The following is a 24,033-nucleotide window of genomic DNA, read 5'->3' as shown; positions in this document are numbered from 1 at the left end:
AAAAATTAATTTGTGTTGCTTTTACCTTTTCACTTGGTTTTTTGAAGTTTTTTTTTCTGGTTGATTTGGTCTGTTTGGTTTTGTTTATTTTTTCTCTTTCTCATTTGCCTTTATATGCCTCAGAAACTCTCCTATTATATGCCTGTCACAGTGGAAGCACCAAAGCAGATTTCTTAGGGTTGTCATCCAGTTCTCGGGACTTTGTTACCTCCTTAGACTGTTTTACTGAACAAAAACAGTTTCTGTTCAGCCCTGTATCTCTAGACTATCCAGCTATATTATTCATAGGCTCCTAACAGGAAAATTTTAGATAATGTCCCAATTTATTTAAAATTAATCTAAAAATAATTTTTCTGATATGATTATGTCACTACCGGAGTAAATGTATCTCATGTTCTGTAATAAAAAAAACAGTGATTATCACCAGATTTGTTTCAAATTTATTGGTTTAGTTATATTTATATATTTAGCTAGATTCCATTTTTCACTTTCACAAATGGAAAAATCCTCAATACTATGACTTACAAGAAAAAGAAAATAATTTTTCTATCTGAGACTTATATTGGGAGAGAATTTACACATGGATGGATGGAGGGATGGATGGATTAGATAGATAGATAGATACATAGATACATAGATACATAGACAATTTTTAAAATAACATGGCATAAATGTAAGATAAAATATAAAGACTTACATTATTAATTTAAGAAAATCTGACAGAGATACTTAAATCCATTCTCAAAATACCACAGGATTTAGACATTGAAATTTCTCTCGACTCCTTTTGTTCATAAAGTTCCTCACCTTAGACAGTCTGGCTTTCCAGACTTGATGCCTCACTTAGGTTGTGCTTTCTGTCAAAGATGAGTGTCCCTATTAAAGACACAAAGTTCTTAATAGGACCCATCCTTTTCTACCTCTGCAGCTTTCTAATAATAATAATAAAAAAACAATATCTATGATATCTAATAACCTTTACCTAAATTACTGAAGTCCTCTCTTTTATAAATGGAAAATACTTCCCAGTGTTACTGGCTCTTCCTTTCCTCCCTATCATTAATTATTTTGAGCATTTCCCTAACAGCATTCCACATATCTTCTTTCCCACCTAATAGATCTGTACCTTACAGCTCTCTCTCCTCATATTAAAATTGTTCCAGGACTCTAATTTTTTCATTGTCCTATTCTTTTCTGGACCATTTCCATTTTTGCTACATCCCTTATGAAATTAGATGACTGAGATTTACCGAAGTATAAGACAGAAGAGGTGTCACTGATTTATGTATCACTCTTTGTTATTCTCCATTTCCCAAGAAACACCAGTTCTCACAGAGCATTTTTTGTTTTGATCTTTAGTGCACATATCAAGATTTGTGTAAGACTACCCAAACTTCATATTTGGGTGTAAATTTAGAGTTGCTCCAGTGCTATTCTAAATTTGCATTTGCCAATGTGCATACATTTCCACCTTAAACATGTGTTTTCATAGACTGAAGTTGGCATTAATTTTTGGCACAACCTTCAGTACTTAGTCTTCATTAGAGTGGTCTTGTGCTCCAGGAAAATATTATTTTATCTTAAGCTATCTGGCTACTTCTTCAGCTGTGAATGTACCTACCAAAAACACTGGTCAGGTAGACTTAATCAGACAATAAGAAAGAAACATTTCTTCACTTGAGCATTTCTTTTTAAATTATTCTCTTCAAAGAACAAAGGCATCCAAAGAAAATTCTGAACATGATAATACACAAAAGGCAATGGAGTTCAAAATCAAGGGCTTAGTTAGGCTATTGAAGTTATATTTAGGAATTTAACTGCGCTAAGCATCATTTACTTCCACAGTTCCACAGAAGTTAAAAAGACTGTTGAAAACTCAGGTTTTCAGGCACCTGAATTTGTACCCAGGAGTCCAATTTGAAACATCCGCTTCTGTATTCCTCATTCAAAGTTTTTCTAAGAAGCAGCTGAGGAAACTAAGTTTAGGAAAAATGTTGGTTTGTTTGTTGGTTTTTTTTTTTTCTTTGAATCATATTCAAGACTGTTAGAAAATCTTTTTAAGCTTTAAAGAACTTGCTATATATCTCTGTATGAGAATAATATATCTTTCATTTTGATATTGATTTTAAAATACTCCTGAGCTTTATTAGAACACTCTGGACACAGCCTTGCCAGATTTCTTTGCCAAAAGGCCATAAAATATAATAAAGGATTTGCATTGCATCACAGTGTTTCTCTACTGATATGAGAACAGCCTTCTATGAAACATGTTATTTAATTCCAAATGCTAGGGAACTATATAACAGAATGAGCAGAAGGGAACATTTAGAATGAACATGAGAGGAGGAAAACATTTTTTTTTTAAGTAGTCTATCTACACTGGCCCAAGCATGCAACACTTCCAAAGTAAGAGATGTAATCCTCATGACTGGAGCAGCTTATGTTTAAGCCACTCAAGTTGCATGGGAATATATAGCAGAGAGAAAACCCACATTGCCTTGAGCTGAATAGTTTGCTTGATCTAGTATGTCTTCTGTTTCTTAGAGAGAGCACTGAATAATGATGCAGGTGACAAGTTGTTTGGGGTAGTTGTTGCTGGTTTAATTTTAGTATTTTGCCTTTTTTTTTTTTTTTTTGTTAGTTTGTGGCACTTAGAGCTCTAGAATGACAACAATCTATTATGCTGGGCTTTTCAGATTCTGATACCTCTCAGAGAACTCCTTGATCCATGCTTCCACAATTGCTAAAAGACTACACATGTCTACAGTTTCTCAATGTTTATCTTGTGCCTTTCTCAAAAGGATTTTTATTTTGTCATTTCTGTATAACTTTGCTTTTTTCCATAGATAATAATATATTCTTCCAAGTGTACCATTTCCATTTTGCACAGTGGCTTCCACCCCTCCCTCAACCACTTCAGGTGAAAGGAATTTCTTTCTTAAGATGTTCTGCAGTGTCCTTGGCATTTGAAAATTGAAATTCTATCTGACTTTCTGTCTCTGTTTCTGTAAAAAAACTGTTTACTAAGGAATACATACTTGAGGAAAATTGTCCTACAGAGTCCTTGCCGAGCCCTTCTTTCAATGTTATTTCTACCTTTTTCATTTGGAGCACCCAGAAACAAACAAAACGCAGCAAGACAGAAGAAAGAAAAATGATCCCTTATTATAAATAAAATCTAATTCAATAGAAGAGATTAATCTCTTGGATTTCTACCTATAGCACCATAAGAGCCTATAACCAAAATAATTAATATTATAAACCATACACATGCAAAAAACTCTGAATTACTTTCCTTTAGTTAGTAGCCTGTTCTCTCCATTGACTGAAAAGGTAGTCAAGAGTAGATGAGGTACTGTCAAGATCCATAGCTGGTTGGCTTACTTCCAGCAGAAGGAGACAGATATTCAGAGGAACATATCATTATTGTTAGTACAAAGACAATGTAATTATGGCCTATATCTGCTATGGTCAAGATATAAAAACTCAATGATAATAAATTTGAAAAATCAAATATGGCTGTTGGTACAAGGATCAGCCTCAGCATTGTCTGAACTTTATCTGATTTGTGGGTTCTCATCAGCTCTTTTCTTGTCAATTACAATGTCTTTTTCTTTCTTGTAATAAGATGATTAAGTTTTGATTTTCCAAAAATTGAGATCTCAATTCACAAGATATTTCCTAGTACTTCTAATATACTTTATAATGTACTTTATAATGCCACTTTCTTACCTCCTTCCTTGGAGCAGAGGGTGATCAGGGTGTGAACTGTATCCATCAATTCAAGCTGCTGTTTCTGCAGGACACTGTTATTGCTTGTTGCCTTGTTTAACTGCTTCTCCAGTTCCTGGATTATGGAGCTTTGTCGTGTGACTAAGCTTTGCAGGTTCTCTTTCTCCTCCTTCAAAGTGGCCAGCTCTTCTTTGTGCCTTTCTTCCATTTCTAGAATTCTGTGCTCAAGTAAACTAAAATGAAATAAAACAACTAGTAAATATGATTTCACGCCATCACAGTTAACAATAGAGAAACTGGAACATTTTTTTTTCAGTGTATAATTCACTACCTAAATCATTAATTCTAAAATATGTCACATCTAGTAATTCAGCCCACTGAGTCAACCATAAGTGATCTCTAAGGTTGAGATGTTTGCATGTTGTAGTGTGTAAAGGGCATGGAAATGTATATATAGGTATTAAGGTATTACTCTGATTTACAAATATGCACAAGCATAGGGCTAGTACAACGTTTGAATGTAAAAGCTAAAGCAGAAGAGCCTGAGGTAGGCAGAGGAGAGAGAAGAGCAGGGTCTTGAAGAGGACATGGTTGGTAACACAAATGGATGATGAGACAAAAAAATCAGGGCAAACTGCAGAAGAATTTATGAAGGGTCTTGTCACTGGGAGGAAAAGAAGCATTATAAGTTATGGAGGACCATCATGGTGTGTGGAACCCATAATAAATGTATACTTTTTAACATGGTCTGTAAAGCTGGGATAAGAATTTCCCATCAGATGAGCAGTACCTGCTTTCACATTAAGAATAGTACTGATTTCCCAAAAGGTAAATCAGCAACTAGCATTTTAATGTAGGATTCCCTTTTTCCTTGAGTCTACACTCATATCCCACTAACACTCCCCAGCCATGTTTGGTTGTTCCACAAAAGGCTCTTCAGGCAGAAAACTGTTGGGCATCATGCTATGTGATTTGCTTACATCAATTTTTATAAAGAATTTTGAACATGTAGAGAAACCCCACTTTTTCTGGATTAATATTCTTTTTATGTTGCCCTTTCTGTCCTGTGCTGGAAGTGTTCAATTTACCAAGATCAAAGGCATATCAGATTACATCTGGAAAAATAGCGCTGTTGTAGACTTAAAGGATAGCTAACATCTGCCAGCCACAAACAAGAAGCATTTCCAAGACAGTGCTTTGATGCTGTGGTGGGAATTTAACAGAAAGAATGTATTAGTATTAGATAAAGAAATTAATTCAATCTCGCTGCTACTTTCTCTTTGGGGTTTCTGTTGTATCCACCAAAGGTTGTGTTTCTCATGCCCAAAAAGTAAGTGGTGGTTAAAAACTTGCCAACAAACTGCTTCCTGCTCAAGTCAGTCTTAGGTTTTATTTATTTGCACTCTCCCTCTACCTTTGTTTTTACTTCTGGATAATAGATCAGTGGCAAAATGCCTGCATAATTTTAGGTCATTTAACCTAACAGAGGAATGTAATAAAATCCATATGGAGTTGCTTCTACTTTATATCATGGAGCCTTAATATGAGCTGTTGGAGATGATAACAATGCAAAGATTAAATTCAGGCACCAAAATTTGCTGTGCAAGCTAGAATGAGATAATTTTTTTTTAAGCATCATTTTTTTTTCTGAAATATTATAAATGTGGAATTTACAAAGATCCTGAAGAAAATATACTTTGAAATATCAATATGTCTAGTTCCGTGAAAATCAGAAGCATCTGAGTAAAGGGAGCAAAAGAGTAAAGATGTGAGGGAAAATACATTTTTGTAGGGTCCCAAACACAAAGGAGAATATATCTCATTTTAAAAGGCTCATTAATTAGAAACAAAATAACAAGACTTAGTGGACTGAAATAAGATGGTAGAAGGTTACACCCTGAAAAAAATATGGATTTTGAAGCCAAAGAATATAAATTATTTTAGCACCTTATCAGAGCTGTGGCTGATTTTTCATCACTTGAACATTAACATTAAACATCATGTTTAGATTCACACCATGGTCTAGATTCACATGGATTTTTTGAGAATGTATATGTGGTAGCCTTTGAACTTTCTTATGCAGAAAGTGAGATGTAGTTTAGTTTGGCAGAAGTGCTTGAAAATCTTCAGATAGATTTGGTTCTAGTCATAAAATATTTTCAAAGAAAAACACCTCCTTTTGAAATTTGTCAGTTCTATCCACAGAATAATTCTATTCACTGATAATTTTTCACAAAAATTATTGAAGTCCTGGTTGTCACTAGATCTTACCTTTTTTGATAGACTAATTACATCAATGCACTTGGGATAGGAGAAAGGTGGCCTGGTGCCAGTCTGTAATAGAATGGGTACTAGGTGGGGCCACATCCCTGTCTGACATCTTACAGTCTCCCAAATATTGTGTATTTTCAATGCAAGACAATGTCATTCAGGAAGATAGAATACAGATTTTTGGTTAAATAGTAAGTAAAGACAAAAAAGTTCCCTTTATCCTATCCATGCAGTACACTAAAATGTATTTCCTTAATTCCACAGTATCCTATCTGCATGTCCACAACTAAATAATTTCCATATCTGAATCATTTCATGTCAAAGAAAGAGCCTTTGACAGCCAAAGTTTATGCACTGCATTATTTGTTTCCCACTGTGGCCTTCCTAAAACCATAGCAAATGAATCCAGGGGGATGACAATATTATTTGTGGCAGCACTGGCCACGTCAAGCAAGAAAAGAGAAGCTGACAATGTTTAGAGCTCCACAGTTTGGCATCTACGCAGCCAGACAGGAAACAGATGCTTTATGGCTTTAATAATAATACAAACTAATATTTCTCAGTGGTGTGTCAACATGTGGTAGAAAGATGGAAGTGTCATAGCACTTGCTTCCTTTGTTTTCTATGTAGATTAAAAGTCCTGTAATTATAAATTGCAAAACTATGCTAACTTCAGGAATGCATATATATTTATGCAATTGGCTTTCTATATCCATAAATCTATATCAGATAAAAGTAAGTCCGGAGGATAGGACAACTCCCTGTATTTCTGGGAGAAGTCCAAAACATTCATTTTTGTTTTACTATGAAACAAAGAAAACTTTGGTCAAATCTCCAAATGAACAAAAGCAAAGTCTTCACACAGATTGGGGATTTCTGAACTGGACTGTTCCAAAAGGAAGAAATCCTTCAATAGCGTGAGAAAAGCTGCTCTTATGGCTTTTGACAACAATATGGCCAGAATTGTTCATTTGTATTGTTATATTTATATTTATTATAGATAATTTAAATTTAAAAAAAAAGTGCTTGGAAGTTCAAAAAATCTTGAAACTGATTGAAAGCAATTTAAAAGGTATTTAGGGTTTCTTTAAATGTAGCAAGACCACTCTGTTGCCTTTTTTTTGTAACATCAGACAAACTCTGACAGACAAAAACCATTAAGAAATAATTTTGCTGAGTGCTTGGTAAAGATATTTTTTCAAATTTTTAAAGAAGCATTATTTAGGAGAATATTAATTTAACACACACACAAACACACACGCAGACCCCAAACCCAGACAAATTTAATATTTCTGAGGGTTAGCTATGTCTTGATGTCTAATGTAGTGGTTTTGGTGGGGCTAGGAATCTATTTTCAATGGCACAAATGATATCATGACTTTGTCAGCCTGTGGAATGACTCGGTGCAATGCCTCAGTGCAACAGTGCTATGTCCAGCTGATTCAGAAAACAAAACTCTACTAATGCTGGAGAGGGTAGAATACCCATACAGAAGGCAAAGAATGACTTCCAGTGAAAGTTGTTGTCATTTTGAAAGGTGATGAAGTAGAACATGTAGGAAACACTCTGGTAGCTGTCCAAGGGAGAAGGAAAATATGGTTTAGACAATCTGCCTTATAAGGTAGTTCAATCACTAATCCATTCCAGACAACAGAAGTTTAAGAGATTTTTTTTTTAATCTTTGTTTTCAGAATCCTCAGTTTAGATTTGTGAGAACAGGATATAGACTAGACCTTGGAGATGGACATCCTTTGCATTAAAATAATCTTTTAAAAATTATTATTTAATAAATATACAGATAAAACATACACTTTGCTGAGGTATTCAATAATTAAAAACAAGTAATGTCACACTAGAAAAAATTGGTTTTGGCCATACACAAGTAGGTTTATTTTATTATATATGTATGGGAAGACAAGTGGGTAGAGGATTTCAGTGCTTATTTTTGAGTGCAAGAACATTATTTTACCAAAGAAAGCCTGAAACAGCTTCTTTGTACTTCCTTTTAGGTGACTGAAATTTTCGCTATGTTTTTTTAGGTGCTGACCACTCATACTACCTTGGGAGTCTGATACTGTCTGATCAGTTTAAGGAATTATGAAAATATGTGTCCTACTTCTCGGAGCCAGTAAAGTAACAAATCACTTAGCACCAGTAAGCCTACTTTTTATATCAATGACAAGATAATTCACACAAGTGAAGTGTAAAATTGGGATTTATCTTTGTAGTATATGTACAACCTTCAAATAAAACTTGACAGACATATTGTGTTTCCTCATCTTTCACTCAGTCAAACACATTCAAGAACCATTCTTGAATCCTTGTTTTTTATAGCATAGCATTCTTGTAATGAACGTGTTAATCCGGTACTATTTTCTGCAAATTCAAGCAAGATTTTATGTTTAAATTTCACTTCCACGATTTGTTGATGGAAGAATCAGAATTCCATTATATTTTTCCTCATTTGTTTCATTTCAGCAAATAGAAAGTTTTCTTACACTTGCTTATTGTAACAAATGGCACACTATAAATTAAATGCAGCTGGTACACTCTGGGGAGAAAAAAAAAAGGGTTCATAAGGCACTTAAGAAGGGAAATCTTTCAAGAATAAATCAAAATAGCATTTAGAAAGCTCTTGTGGGGAAAAAAAATGGCAATGGAAGAAACCACCATTTATATTATAGTGGGTGGGAACCCACAAAACCAAATTATTTATGGCACGAGAACAGAACACTCAATAGACACATGATTCTAAGGCAAATGTGACTCTACTTGTGCCATAGAATATCTTCCATTTCAGTGGAATAAAAAATAATTTGGCCCTTCTTCTGAGCAAAGACAGGCAGTAAAGAGAGAGGCCAAGAATAGACATATTTCTAGTCTAAAGAGCATGCACTGCTCCCTTGATGACACACAGTGTTAATTTTATTTAAGGATAATATCCAAGTTACTATAGTACATCAATGGTCAGTTACTGTTACAATGAGATTTTGCATTATTTTAATCCAAAATTCAGTTGTCTGAATGTGATTAATATCTTAATTCTTATTTTATACAGAGGAAATTTTAGCACAGAGTGAGAATTTATTAGTTCAAAGTACACTATCTCTTTTGATTGTTTCTGCAAAGACAATAGCTCCTACACTAGTTCCCACTGTGCTGCAAACCCTATTGCAAAAGAAAGATCCTTTCCAAAATAGCTTACAGTCCACCTTCATAATGTGGAAGAAGGGATTTGTCTCCATTTATTCGTGTGTAAGTGATATGCAGAGGGATTATGAGTACCTAACTGCAAATAGCTACTAAACACATCCTGATGAGTAATCTGCAAATATTGTTTAAATTTAAGCAAGCTAAAATTGTTGGCATGTCCAGAAGCCTTGTGTCTTCTGAGGTCAGTAAGATTTGTCCCACAGTCAACTTGACACACACATAATTGATTTCAAATTTAGAACCTGTAAGGCCAAGACTACACAGTTCTCTGTGAAGAGATGATGATGATACAAGAGTGGATGATCCATATTTTAGTGTAATTATAACACTGCCTTCTGCCTAATTTTATCAGTCCCAAGGAGACTTTAAAAGGACTCACACAATGCATGCCAGGTCCTTGCTTTGCTACAAGATAAAATTCTGTGTACTTTTTCATCTATCCACAAATACCGACACCTCTGAGAAAAACAACAAAAAATGTGCTTTTAAAAATAGCCCTCCTTTTCTTCTGACTTTTCAAAATCCATTTTATCATAATGTCAGCCAAGTCAAAGGTCAGTTCAAGTAGGGCTTATTTGTTTACTGCCATGAAGGTTTTTACTCTCATTCATTCCTAAGGTAAATAAATACATCCCAAATATACAAAACACAGTCTCTTAAGCAGCCAACAAAATTTTGTTGCTAATCATATTGCAGCAGATAAAAGTGCAAGTACTTATATACTTAACTAATGCTTGAATTAAGTCCATTTTGAAATAAATTTGTAAAATATGTAGAATGAACTGCCCTCTGCCAATCTGTCTGTGGATTACTGGGAGAGCACACACAAGCAGTTTGGGTGAATTACCTGAGATTGTGAGATTGCTGAAGACAAAGTTAATCCCACACTAATTTATTCATATTTCTATTTGGTTAAGGGACATCTCTGGAGTTTAAGAGTTTTTAGTGTAATTCAATTTCTTCAGAATAACATTTGCTGGAATTATTGGTTGCAAACAGTTTTTAGGTTAAATGCATTAAATTGGTTTTCATAATCAGTAGCAGTAATGATGTATTATTCAACCAGCTTTGCAACTAGACACATTTTACATTTACATTTCTTAATAACAATATTTTCTATTTTTCATCGCTACCTGTATTTTGCCTTCTTTACCCTGTAGCCTCTTGCCCACTATGCTAGTTTGCCTTATACATTGCCCTGGGCAAGGTTTTTCTGCCTCAGTTGCCAATTCCTGTCCAGCAGCATGGGGTCACACTGCTCTCTTTGGAAGACTGACTGATCTCAATTAAAACAGTCCTCAACAGCTTGTATCACATGCTTCAGTCTCTGCCTCATCTTAAAAGCTGTTTGCCTCATTTCAATATCAAAGGTAGAGAGAGGAAATAAAACCTTAGTCCTAGCCAGACTTCACAGTTGTTCGTTCCAGAAGAGTGAGGCTGAGGAGGCAGAGCGCTCCCTGTCCTCCCTGCTCACACCTGCCCACCACAGAGGCAGCAGTGAATTGGGCGTTTCAAGGAGCAGTCAGGAAGGGGAGCAGCTTTTCCCACTGTCCTGAGTGCCAGTGCCCAGGTGCAGCTGCTGTGAGGAAGGGCCAGAGCTGCCCTGTGCTGGGCACAGCTGGGCACAGCTGGTTCCAGTCATCAGCTGTACAGAGCGAGGAGTGAGGGAACAAGGGAGAGAAGCAATGCTGCAGACACCAAGGTCAGAGAAGGGGAAGGAAGGAGGCACTGGAGCAAACACAGCCCTGCAGCCTGTGGGAGAGGCCATGGTGGAGCAGATATTTCCTTGGAGGACCCTATAGTGGAGCAGATATGTCCAGAAGGAAGACGACACCTGTGCAGAGTCCATGTGCATTTTTACCCTGAAGTAAAAATGAGCCTGTGGGAAAGAACCATGCTGGAGAAGGGAAAAAACTTGAGGAAGAAGGCAAGAGAAAGCGTTGTGCTTTGTCTACTGTCTACAACCCCAATTCCTCACCCCCTTGTGCTGCTCAGGGGGCATATAGAAGAATCAGGAGTGAAGCTGACCCTGGGAAGAAGGGGAGGAAGAGGTGAAAGGTCTTTTTGGGTTTGTTTCTGTTTCTCACCATACTACACTGTTATTAATTGGTAGTAAATAAGGCTGGTTTGCCCATGACAGTTACTGATGAGTGATCTCCCTGTCTTTATCTCAACCATGAGTTTTTCATCATATTTTCTCCCTGTTCTGATGATGAGGGGGAGTGAAAGAGTGTCTGGGAGGGCGTCTGGCGTCCGAGACAAGGTCAGCTCACCAGCACACTCTCTGGCATACTGAACTGCTAAGCCCAGTGACTTCAGGTGCTGAATCTCTGTGTCACAGAAAGAGAACACTGGAGTTACTTCCCAGCTCTCTATTTACTGCTTAAAAAGTTGTGTTGGTAAATAGCTTTTTCATCAGCTTAAACATAAATACCAAATGTTTACCATTGACTTCTTAAAATGGAGCATGGCTACAAGTATGCTGTAGAGTACAAAAGGAGAGAGATCGTTCTACATGCCATATCTTTGAATCCATTAAAACTAGAAAGATGAACTAATGAAGATTTTCTGTTTCTGATGCACTTTAAGGTAGTTAAAAATCTCATAATTTAGTATTTTTCTACTTGAAAATGTTCTTAATGCCTATGCTTTTAGGTTGCTGGAACTGTGGTCATATAACTAAGTTGTAATGAAACAGAGTAAGATGTAAATTTACAGTTAATATGAAAAGCGGTAAAAATCAGTTTACATTTATCACACAGGACATAATATAGTGTAAGTTCACACCCCAGGTGTTTTAGTGAGTTCATAAATATTACCTATGCTGTCCACTTACCATATTTGCTCCTTTCATCATTTGCTTAAAACAAAGTATACACAGACCACTTTGTAATGAACAGAGAAAGAGACCAATTGCTCACTCTTACCTATTTTTCTCATGAATTTTCAGGATTTCGTGTGTCTGTTGTAGCAGCTGTTTTTCTAGCTTGTATGTTGACAGGGAATTTTCCAGTAGCTGAATTTCAAGTCTGGAGGTTTGATTTAGCACCTTAAGGATAAATTAAAAACATTAATGTTCATGTTGTCCGGGATATTTTGTTTTAGCAGCATAACATAATAATTTCATTCTGATTTTATGATTTGTCAAAAATTGTTTCTAAATCCTTTTTTAACCTCAGCTGCTCAGCTGGTGCAGCTGAACTCAATCAAACTGCACTGATATGTACCAGCTGATATTCTGGCACTCTAAAACTGTAGGATAGTAGCAGATCAGCAGAAAGAAGCAAGGTGACTGCCAAACAAGCTTCATTTCAATAGAAAAAACAAGATACGTGCCTCAGACATGCATTCCTACAAAGCATGCTTAAACCAGAAAAGTGCAAGAGTACTGGGAATGAAGTCAAAGTGCTGCATCTGCTATTTTGTAAATAGAGCTCCTACTTTAGCTTTCCCCTGCATTCTCTCTTTTGTGGTGTTGGCAGCTCAGTGCCTTATTTTTGTTTGAAATCATTGACATTCACAGAGCAATCTGAATTGTCCATTTTTGTTGTCCTACAGAGCTTGAAAAATTGGGAAATGATTGATATACAACAATGAAGATCAAAAGCTGTGATTTATCCTGTTACTCATTATTTAGCCTGACACTTATATCATTGACAATAGGGAGCTGTTAATTGAAAGTCAAATGCTGATCTAGTTTCCTGGGCAGTCCTACCTTTGTTGCCCACACAGAGCTGAATATACTAACCAAATGAAACCAAAAGAAAGACACATAACGAGGGTCAATCATCAGTACTGTTCTTACCAAGAAACAAAGTGTGTTTCCTGGACCCCTGTGTTGAAATGTTTTGTGTGGTAGTGGATTAGAAAGGAAAGGGTTTGGGAAATGTTCTCTGCAATTAACACCTTTTTGAAAACCATGCTGGGAACATACCTGAGTTTCAACATCTGTGAGTTTTCTTGTCTGCTCTGCTGTCTGGCTGAGGAGGCTGGTCCCTATCTCGAGCATGGTAGCAGTGTGGTTCTGCACAGCATTCTGCTGCAGCTGCACCATCTCTGATTTCATGTTTTCCACAATGTAGTTCTCAAGCTGTAAAACAGAAAAAAGTTGTAGCTGTAGTATTTTTACCTGTTTAGGCATTCTAGTGTCATAAAGGGTACATAGCTGGCATTCTTGTCAAAAGCAGAAATTTTAATATTTTCTGGGTGGATCTCAAGTCTCAGTTGACCATATGACTATTGGGTTAGGGATGTGACTATCTTTCCCCTTTCAGCTGGAGTCTCAAGATTTTTCCAAGTATCATGGTCTGTGTCAAGGTTGCAGTGAACATTTGTCATGGAGATAGCAGCTTCAAAATGAAACCCTAAAAGTGCAAAGCACACCAGAGGAAAAAACATAAAACCCTATTTGTACATCATAACTTACATGTGAGTCTTCCATGGAAGGGATCCTATCATATCCTACATCCCCTCATTTATGTCTGTCATTCAGGAATATGATTTTTTTTTATTCAGTTTAATTCCCCAAATGGTATTTTAGAAACTTAGCAATAAACACAGCTTAATTTAATTGAGATCAAAAATTTGTAAAGGAATGGTGACACTGTCATGCCAATAAAAGAAAACTTGTTGGCCAAAAAGCATAGAAAGCTGGTTTGTTCCTTTGCTTTTTTGGTCCTGATATTTGGTTTTACTTGACAAATTCTTGGACAGAATCTGCACAAGAATCCTCTAAATAAATTAAGTATCCCAGAAAGGGGTGCTTTTTGTTGCAGTGTGTTTTAGTTTGTGTAAGCAAAATCATTCCCTTCTAGCTGACAATGTCCTTGCCATGCCACAGCAGGCCCTAAATCCAGGGCTAGTCTACAGTATGATGAGATTTTTTTCCTTACTTATAGAAGCATTGTTCTGTCTTGATGTCCGGCCCAGAACAGAGTTTTCAATACCTTCCACTGAAATAACCAGTTGAAGTCCAGCTGGTTTAAACCCAGTGAAGATTTAGTCCTTAGTTAGTAGTTAGTCACTGTGACAGGTAAGTTGCACAACTAAATAGTAAGAACCAGATAGAGTTGATTTAAATACTGCAAAAAGGAGTGGTGGTCAGATATAGAGTGTCATTACTAAGAATGGCTGCTTTCAATTTTTCTGTAGATATATCTGTGCCTAGGGGCCATTACTGTTAGATATTCTAATGACTCACTTCAGTTGAGCTCACAATATATTTATTACAAGTTTGATCATTTATGTGCACCTACTAGTTTTATGAACATTATTACAGAAATAGGACACTGCCACAGTGTAAAATATTTTCTGCATAAGACAGTTGTTGATGTTTTATTTGTTTGTTTATCCCAGTATGAAGAAACAATAACTATCATGGTCAAAACTAAAGCGGATGTCTTATGGATCTTTTGATTTTCCCCCCAAACTATCTCTTGATTGCAAATAGTCCTTGTGAATGAGCCCCATAAACTGGGTGATTGTCCTTTTCCATATTCAGGTCCAGAATATGGAGACTGATTCTGGAACATCTGAACAAGAAGTTCAATTCCTCTGATGAATTTCGCTTCCTAATGAAACATGGAGTTCTCCAGTCATGGTACTGCTCATGACAGGTTACCAACACACACATTTCCTTACATCCAATGTATTTTGTTTGCAGACAGGAGTATAGCATGTCTGTATTGTAGCTGTACAGTGTATTTGCTGGCCTGGAGCTTTCTGAAACTGCCTTTCTGTACATGAGGAATGTGGTGCATATGTGCAATGCATGCCGCTGAAAACTGCTGCAAAAATGGTAACAGAATTTATTACACATCAGAAATTAGATATTTTCACATATAAATAAAATGCCCACAGATAGGGAAATGAATATTAAAAAAATGAATATTTTTAAGTAAATTTCTTTGCCTGTTACTTTATTCACATTACAGAGAGGATTGTGATTGTGACTGCATCTCTGTGGAGTTACAGCAGATTTGTGTAGCAAAAACACAACCACAGATTGAGACATATTGTATAACTCATACTTTTAATTAATCCAGTCTAACACTGTCCCCATGGTATTCAGTCTTTGGCAATTGCCCCCCATTACTCACCCATAAAACAGCCTTAAATTTAATCTAAGACTGACTCCTTATAACAACAAAGCTGACTTTCCTGTTTCAGAATTACTCATTAAATGCTTTTGTAAATATTTGTTGTTCAGAATACCACCACAATAGTTTCTGTGAGCACATCTCTGGAGTATCAAGAGCTATTCACTCAGGCAAAGGGGGGTTGAACAAAAACTGAAATAATATAGGGGTTTTGTTACATTAATTCCCCTTCCTTCCTCCCTTTGCCTACTTCTTTTAGTTTGCTCTGTAGATTTATTGGTTGCAATACTGGCCCTGCTAAAATCAATGCCAAAATTCCCACTGGCTTCCATAGGCCAAGATTTCACCTATTATTTTTATTGCAGGAAGCTAACAATTTACCAGGTTCATTATGACCAAGCATGGAATTTCATCTGAAGCCTTGCCTTCTCTGGAGGCCTTGTATTAAGCACATGAACTGAGCTTTCTTTGTGGTTAGCTAAGAGCAATAGCATCTATTTACTAGGTGATAAAAGGATCCTTGCAGGGTGGCCTCACCAAAGATTTGACACATGGAAACCTATTCACAGAAGCAAATTAAAGAACATTTAGGGGTTTAAGTAATTTTCTAGAATTCCTTCATCCTATAACTAAGTTAAATTCAATTCCTCCAGACACTCTGAATTAAACAAGTCCTTAAATTACTGTATCTACTTATTTCAGCTACTTTTTTTTTTCAAAAGTGAAACAGAATTATATTCTGCATTCTTTTCCCCTCATCCCACATCTCCAACTATATGGGTTTCCACAGTAAATTGATGTCCTTGTTATTAATTTGGCTGCATCTGCTTTCAGTAAGACTCATTACATTGCACAGGAGTTATGGGTAATGCTGAATTACTGGTGGGATACATAAGAATGTTGTAACATTCTCAGAAATAAAACTGTCAGAAGATTCAGTGTTATTGGTTAATAAACATTCCAGAGGATTATATAGTAAGAGTATGTAGCCTTTTCTGGACAATATATTTTGAATAAACTTCATAGAAACCACCAAAACACTAATAGAACTATTAAAATGGTAACTTAGGGTCTATGTAATGATAAGTGTTTGTGGCAGATGGCTTACAAATAAAATAAGAGTTTTTTCTTTTACTTTGATCAAATAATGCTGGTCCCAGGTAAGAGCTATATTTTAATAATTGGTATGATTCCCAGAAGACATTTTCATACAGTGTCTTGCAACAAGACTACAAGCTAAAGTAACCATAGACTGTCCTCCTACCATAGAGTGCACATCATTTGGAAATACAGAAGAACAATGTCCAGTGTTATTTTGTAAGAGTGGTTTTGTGTTGTCTTGCTTTGCACACATGAATAAGTATAAGTATAATGCTACACCACGACCCAACCAATGGAAGTTTAATTCTTTCGTTATTTTTCTATCTGAGAGTATGTCATACCTCCCCACAATGACAAACTGCCTCAGGGAGTGAGATAGAAAAATGACATTTTATGTGAATTATGATTTATTAATACACAAACAGCCTTAGTCGAATAAGCTGGAAGAAATAGAAATATATAGAATTCCTTAGAATTTCTTTGAGATTTGAAGAAGTAGAAAGGGGTTAGGAAAAACTTTATCACTGAGAAAAGTTATTTTATTCATGTATTGAAAAAGCCAATATTGCATTTATTTAAAAATATATTCTATAGGTTATTTGTAAATGAGGGAAAATTGATAAAATGGTTAATTTACAATGATTCAACCTTCATGTATTACAAATCAACTGAGTAGAGAACAACAATCCTTGCAAAATTTCTGTTGGTATATGATTACTGGGAATCAAGGAAAATGAACATGGATGGCACATAAAGGAAATGAATAATGCACAAATGCTAAAACTCTAATCTGTACTACTTTTGAAACAACCTTACTTGATTACCTACAGTAAGATGATACAGGATCATATGGATAACTTCAATAAAATTATGAAAACAACCTTGCAAGCTGAAGTGAAACCTTAAAGTGACTGCTGCAAAAATTGGACTCATAGAAAGGCATCTTGGGATATGTGGTATATGGGGCTTTCACAATATCATTGGTTATGAAATATACTGGTTATGAAATACATTGCTTATGAAATGTATTTTTGGGTTTCAATTCTAAGAGGAAGCAGAAAATTAATCCACCAAATCCATATGTAGTCAAACAAACACTTATAAGAAAATCTGGCTGTCAAAACATTTCCTTTTTTTTTAAAATTCAATGTACCCAGATTTCTAGCCTTAAAGCAACAAGAAAATAAGCCCGTTAGTTTTTCAGTTGCATGTTAATAAAAGTAAATATTAGCATGATACTTGCACAATTATTCTGTACTTGTTTTTGAATTTTCATAAGTTTCTGTAATATTGCAGCTCCTCATTTTGACTTCTTGCTCAGATATTTTTTGTATCTCAACCCTCAATCATAGTAGTGTGGTTTCCCAAATTCTGCTCCTGACAGAGAAACAAACAATGACTTGCAGGGAATGTGTGTTCATTTCTGAACTGAAACATTGGACTGTTTTTTCCAAACCAAATGTTCCAAACACATAAATGATACTTCTCCTTAAATCCTTGATTCCTTGAATGTCTGAATCTTTGGCATATCTTATGTTTACTGTCTGGCTATAAGGCATAATTCAATAGGTGCAATTCCACTGTGACCAGTGAAACCACAGCTGCATTCTCCTCACACAATGCCTAAACACTGTTTGATTCAGCCTCAGTTGAGTGATACTGAGATTTCTTGTCTGGTTGATTTCCAATGTACTAATGACACTTGTCCTCATGAAGGTTGAGCTTGGGTTTATATCAAATTTCAGTAAATAAAAGTGTGCTATGAATGTAGAAGAATCGTTCTGCAAGCTAAAAAACAAGCAAACCAAAGCTCCAAACGAAGCAGGTTTTCCTCTTCAGATAAGGACCAGACATCTTTTTGTCAGAAGAAATCAGGGATAGAACATGTATGAGATTATTCCAACACAGGTGAAGTAATCTTTCTGCTGCATTCAGCATCAGTTTAGTGTCTGCAGCAGTTTTGTCTTCAGTTCTGTATGTTGCAGTTCAAGAAAGATGTACGTTATCTGGAAAAGTGTACAGAAGGCCAAGACTTGTCATAAATTAAAAAATTGAAAGACTTAGAAATGTTTAGCGTGATAGGAAGGCTAACAAGAAAATAACTTACTGGACTAACACAAAAATGTTAAGGGAAAAGCGAATAACCTGTTTCCACATCCATGAAGCTTCAGCATTGGAAAGTTAATTTTTACACATTCGATGAAAAGTCTTCTAACAGTACAGGTGAAAAAAATATTGGTAGGGATTCTTTTGTGAGCAAACTGTGAAAACTCCATTGCTGTGGAGAATATTTCAGGTACAGATCAGATAAATTATGTAATTGTATAGTTCTTTCTAGTTATCTTGATTTCGTTAATCAAGGTCTTTCTATTACTATGCTTCAGACCTAAGGTTGCAGGCTCAATATTTGGAATAAACTTTATAGTAAAATCTCCATTGAACTGAGAAAAAGTTTGGAAGACCCATCTCCTAATGAGATTTTTGAAGGAAGTCCAGAAAACAGAGGAGTTATGAATTTAAATGACAAAAATTAAAAAAACCCCAACCAAACAAACAAAAAACCAAACCAAGAAAAGCAAGCCACACACAATGATATAAATAAGAGGAATTGTTCTGAATTGACCAAAGTAATCAAATTGGGACATTCATTGAAGAAATTTCTGAATGTATGAATATTCCTTCATATGGTGGCACTCTGCAGAACCACCTGAGAAATTATTTCATGAACTACCTCTGCAATTATAACCTGGCAGAAATTTCCTAAATTCAAGTTACTTTTATTATGCTGTTTTCGAAGCTGCAATCTCTAAAAAATCAATTTCCAGATATCCAATCTTATGTCAATGGTGTCTTGGCATCTTTGTACAATTCAGTAAAGTACATAAAATGTAAGAGATAGTAATTGATAATGATGGTGGAAGAATATGCTGTGTGGCATCCCACTAAAATCTTAGGAAACTGGAAAGGGAAGTATTTTTTAATTAATAAATTATCAATAGACATACAAGATATGGGCAACACATAGTTTTTTGTTTCAAGATATTTAAGGATATCCCCAGCTAGGTTTACCCAATAGTGTAATATTCAAATATGAATTTCAGTTCCTCATTATGTGGCAAGAAATACTTCCTTTTTTTAAAAGTTTTGTCATTCTAAAAGCTTAGCCATTTCTAGGCCTAAAACCCAAAAATCATTATGAAGGAAATTTGTCACTTGAAATGCCATTGATTACCTCTTCTACAAAAGAATGCAAAACATTTAGGAATAAATTTCAATTACTTTAGTATGAATATTAGTTAATACAACTAATTTTTTTTACCTTAAGTCTTAATAAAGTCAGTGAGCAGCACAACTGAGAATCACATCAAACATGATTAAATGGGTCCCACAAGGAAGCTTCTGATAACATTTAATCATAGCAATATGTTTTAATTTTCTACTGACCAGTAATTTTTCTGGTTCAAAGAATTATCTTGTTGAATGTTAACATTTATAGATTTTGTAACTGTGCGGATGATATTTTTCTTACTTTATAATTTTCTAAACCACTTAATTTTATAAACTAAATTAATTTGGTTTTACAGATGACTGAAAATCTGAACCATCCTCAATATACACTGGGAAGGGGAAGACATAGTTGTGAAAATGCAACATCTGTCATATCACCCTAAGCACATTAGCATCTGTGGGGATTTTTTTTAAAAAATCATTTTCTATTAAAATGTGGAACTAATTATTTTCTTCAGAAAATATACTTTTGGTGAGGTCTAATTTTCAGAAACACTAATTTTGGAACAACTTCTAGGAAGAAGAATATTTAAACACTTTTTAGCTCATTCCTAGCTTATGCACATATGACATAATCAAAATTACTTCCACTGAAATATCTCCTTACTGCATTGAATATGGTTCTTCAAAAATCTGATCTTAAGCTGCATAAATAGTTCTGCTTGCTGTATTCTCTGCCAGTTTAGATTTAACTTAAATCTAAACTTCCAATGAACCTGGGAGGCTGGAATATAATTTGGAATCTATATGTGTTATAGGAGAGAGTATAATGATTTAATATTGTACTACTTAATCTGTTTTTAATTCTGCTTGGTTTCTGATACTTACCACTATGACATATGGGCACACTTTTCCAAGAAAGATTGTGAAATTAAGACTCAATGATTTTATGCTCTAGTCTTTCAACAATGATCTTTTTTGGTTTTTTGTATTTTATGTATCTGTATAGATGTATATCTCAGAGAAGCTGAATCTCTGAATCTCTTTGTTCATTGTCATGTGCTCTACCTTCAGCTCTTCAGTTCTGTCTTAGGATCTTCCTGATGAAAAGATCACAAATTCTTTTTTATGATCATTTTTCTCTCTTTCCTGTGGAGGTTGCAGATTACCATTCTGCCTTTCATTAACCTGATATAAGTCTCAAAGTCAACTAAAGATGCAGTACATTTCACCAAATGCCAATCAAGTCTCCATTTTTAATCCTTTTTGAAAGCTTAAATTGGAAGTTTAGATGGCATAAACCACAAGTTTCATACGCTGAAATCACTGAAAATGCTGCAATTTCAGTACACTTGGGCCTACAGGAATTAAAGGGTATCCCCTGGTCCAAAAACCAACTTCCTCACTCTTCCAGACAAATACTTATTTTTACCTTCATCCCAGAGAAATCAACAAAACATCCACTCTAGGCTTCCCATCAATCTTATAACACGAACCAGAACTCATGATCTACAGGCTACATGTTCACATCCTCTGTGTGTGTGCTTCCATCACAAATCACCCACTGGTGAGGAGAACTGAAACCTACCTCAGATCTTTTCCTAGGTGATAGGGAGCGATGAAAGCTTCCCCAAGTTTGTCTGTTACAGGAAATGTAAATCTTAGTGTGCACTCCCTGTCCTATGATGTCTCATTGGCACCTGGTAAGGACTGAACCATGGTAGGGTTTTGCTTTGTTCAAAAAAACTGATAAAGTGCAGGAACACTCTGTGTCCACAATCAGTATTTATGCAGCTAACTGTACTTCCAAACACATGGAGAAATAGAAACAGAACAAATCTGCATGGACAAAATGGCTCATGTTTCAGGATTCATGCTTGACAGCAGAGGATCCTGCTACCGACTTCTGACTCGATAAAACCTCTGACAAGCTGGAGCAGCTGTGTGGACAATGTATTTGTAAGCAAATGAGATTCCTCAAATCAACACATCTGATTTAACAAAAAACGTTTATAAAAATCCCATCTAGACGACAAAGAATAATAATATTTTAATCAAGAACACTGTCCTTTTCTTCTCCTTTCCTTGCCTAAAAATGGCAAATCTTATTTTGTTTTGCTATGTGTCTTGCATTCAGCATTTGGCCCCAACAACGTGATTTTAGTCAATATTGAAGAAAGATGTCATTGTCCATTGGTACCTAATATAGCAAAGAGCAAAACCTCTATGTGTTGTGAAATCCATTCCCCTGCAGAGCCCAGGGAGGTTGAAGCCTGAAAGCTGTTGAACTTTTTCAGTCAATATGGGATTAATATCTAGACAAGAGCTTACATATTCTCACACACAGTATTTATGTGCATAGATTTACATGAGCATATATGTAATATCTCTTAAAATATGGGGTTTAATCTCTGTAGGCAGCAATGTTCATTTGTGTCCTATAAATTTTGGCTATATTTATGGTTCTCAATTTGTTTGCAATAATCTGGGCACAAGCACTTTAATGATAGGTGTTCTGGATAAGTGGCAATGTTTACCTTAGTTTTGATACAGACATTAAAAAATTGATACATTTCACTGGAATCACTTCATAATTTTAAAAATTCATATAAGAAATATAAATAAATGAAATTTCTATAAATATCTGTAGTAGTAAACTAAGAGCTTCAATTTCCCACAGCACTATAAAAAAAGTTAACTGCTAGTAAAAACTCCAACACCTTTTCTTCCCATTCTTGAAATTCTATATATACACGCATTAATCTGTAAGTGCCCCCAGACATACCTATAATTCTCAGCATTATAATGAATGTGTAACTGCATACCAGGAAGATGGTCCTGCCAAAATATGTGCAGCTCACAAAAATCGCCTTCATGCATGACAAAGAGTGTATTAAAATACATAAATAAAATCTTGCCAAATACTTCCTTCCAATAACTATTAAAATCAGAAAAATGCAGAAAAATGCATAAAAATCTCAGAGTGAAACTATCACATATTCAGTACATATGTGCATACATTTACATATGCACATACAGGTATGTATACTTAAAATAAGGATGAGTTAATTCCACCAAATTGATTATGAAAACTGTTCTACAACTAGGGTTGGAAAATCTAAAAGTCACTAAACAATAAAATGAAATATCATGTATTAGAATTAGCCTGTAGAAAAGACTAGGAAACTTAATAAGATAAAAGTGCCCTGGATAATCTGAAATTATATAGTTTGAGATATAAATCCATTTATGGCTTTATTAATCATATAGAAAAATAAGACCTTTTTTATAGGAAATATGAGAGCAGCCAAAGCATATAAAGACAATTCTGGTCCCTCTTTTTATTATATTCTTCTTGAGATTTTGAAAGAGAGCAATCACATTTTCTTTTTGTAAACATGTGCTAATACAATCTCCTTCATCCCCAGTTGCTGGAGTGAGATTCAAGGTATGATTACAGGGATCAAATCCTTGCCCTGAGTTTACTTCTTGAATGCCACAATCTCTACGTGAAAAATGTAGAACTGTGGGTTTCTCTAGAGAGTTCATGTAGTGGAAATAAGCATTTTTCTTTCCATCAAGTGCTAAAGGAATAACCATACTGGAATTGCAATGAGGAGCAGAATTGGGCTGTTCTATGCTTAGCATTGAGCACAAGCTCTGCAGTAATAACAAGATAACTGGATTGAAAAAATCTCTTTTTTAATGTAGCTCTGAAGATTAAAAGCCATTTCAAATATTTAAATTTAGGGAAAATCTGAAAATAAAAATCTTTTGGAGATATTCCTGCACTTAAGTCACTGCAAAGAGAAGACAAATGAAAAGGAATGATGAAAGAGTCTCTGTCCTAAAACCTTACTTTAGGAGAAGTGGTTTTGCCCCTTTTTTTTTTTTTTTTCCTAGTATCTGGCAAGAATATTCCCTCCTACTTTGGTTTATCATAATCACAGCTTTTCCTGGAAGACAATGCTATTGTGATGCATTCTTTTGTAAGTCATGAAATCATAAGCTGAAGTGGGGAAGATTTCAGCCTTCAATTACATGTCTGGTAACTCATTGTCATTCTCTTTTTATGGCTGATGTAGAGTTTCTATTGTTGCTCTTAACAAAGATAGGACAAATTTATTCATAGATGAACTACTAAGTCTGTCCATGAGCACTCATGCAGTACAGACATAACAAATTATAGAACAGTAACATATATTAGAAATGGATTGGTAGACAAAGAGATGGGCAGTTTGGATGCAGAAATTTGGTTTTACAAGGAAAGACAAAAGCCACCAAGCATATATTTGCAAATATTATACTTAATGGCCACAATTAGACATTAAGTGTTTAAGACTCATGCCAGTTCAATACAAATTCAAATCATTACACTAATAGTGAAGAG

General features: G+C 35.2%; 1 protein-coding gene across 1 annotated transcript in view; it reads right to left on the bottom strand.

Moving 5' to 3' along the window:
- ANGPT1 (angiopoietin 1) overlaps nt 1-24,033 on the bottom strand; it is a 153,871-nt gene that overhangs the window by 71,544 nt on the left and 58,294 nt on the right. Inside the window, exons 2-4 of the mRNA XM_063171028.1 lie at nt 13,151-13,306; nt 12,144-12,265; nt 3,733-3,965 (exon numbers count right to left, since the gene is read on the bottom strand). Of these exons, the coding sequence (XP_063027098.1) occupies nt 3,733-3,965; nt 12,144-12,265; nt 13,151-13,306 (511 nt within the window). The remainder of the gene's footprint in view (nt 1-3,732; nt 3,966-12,143; nt 12,266-13,150; nt 13,307-24,033) is intronic.

Source organism: Melospiza melodia, chromosome 1 (assembly GCF_035770615.1).
Source record: "Melospiza melodia melodia isolate bMelMel2 chromosome 1, bMelMel2.pri, whole genome shotgun sequence".
NCBI classification, from domain to species: domain Eukaryota; kingdom Metazoa; phylum Chordata; class Aves; order Passeriformes; family Passerellidae; genus Melospiza; species Melospiza melodia.
Note: the sequence above shows the minus strand (reverse complement) of the source record. Positions and strands in the feature narration are given on the sequence as shown.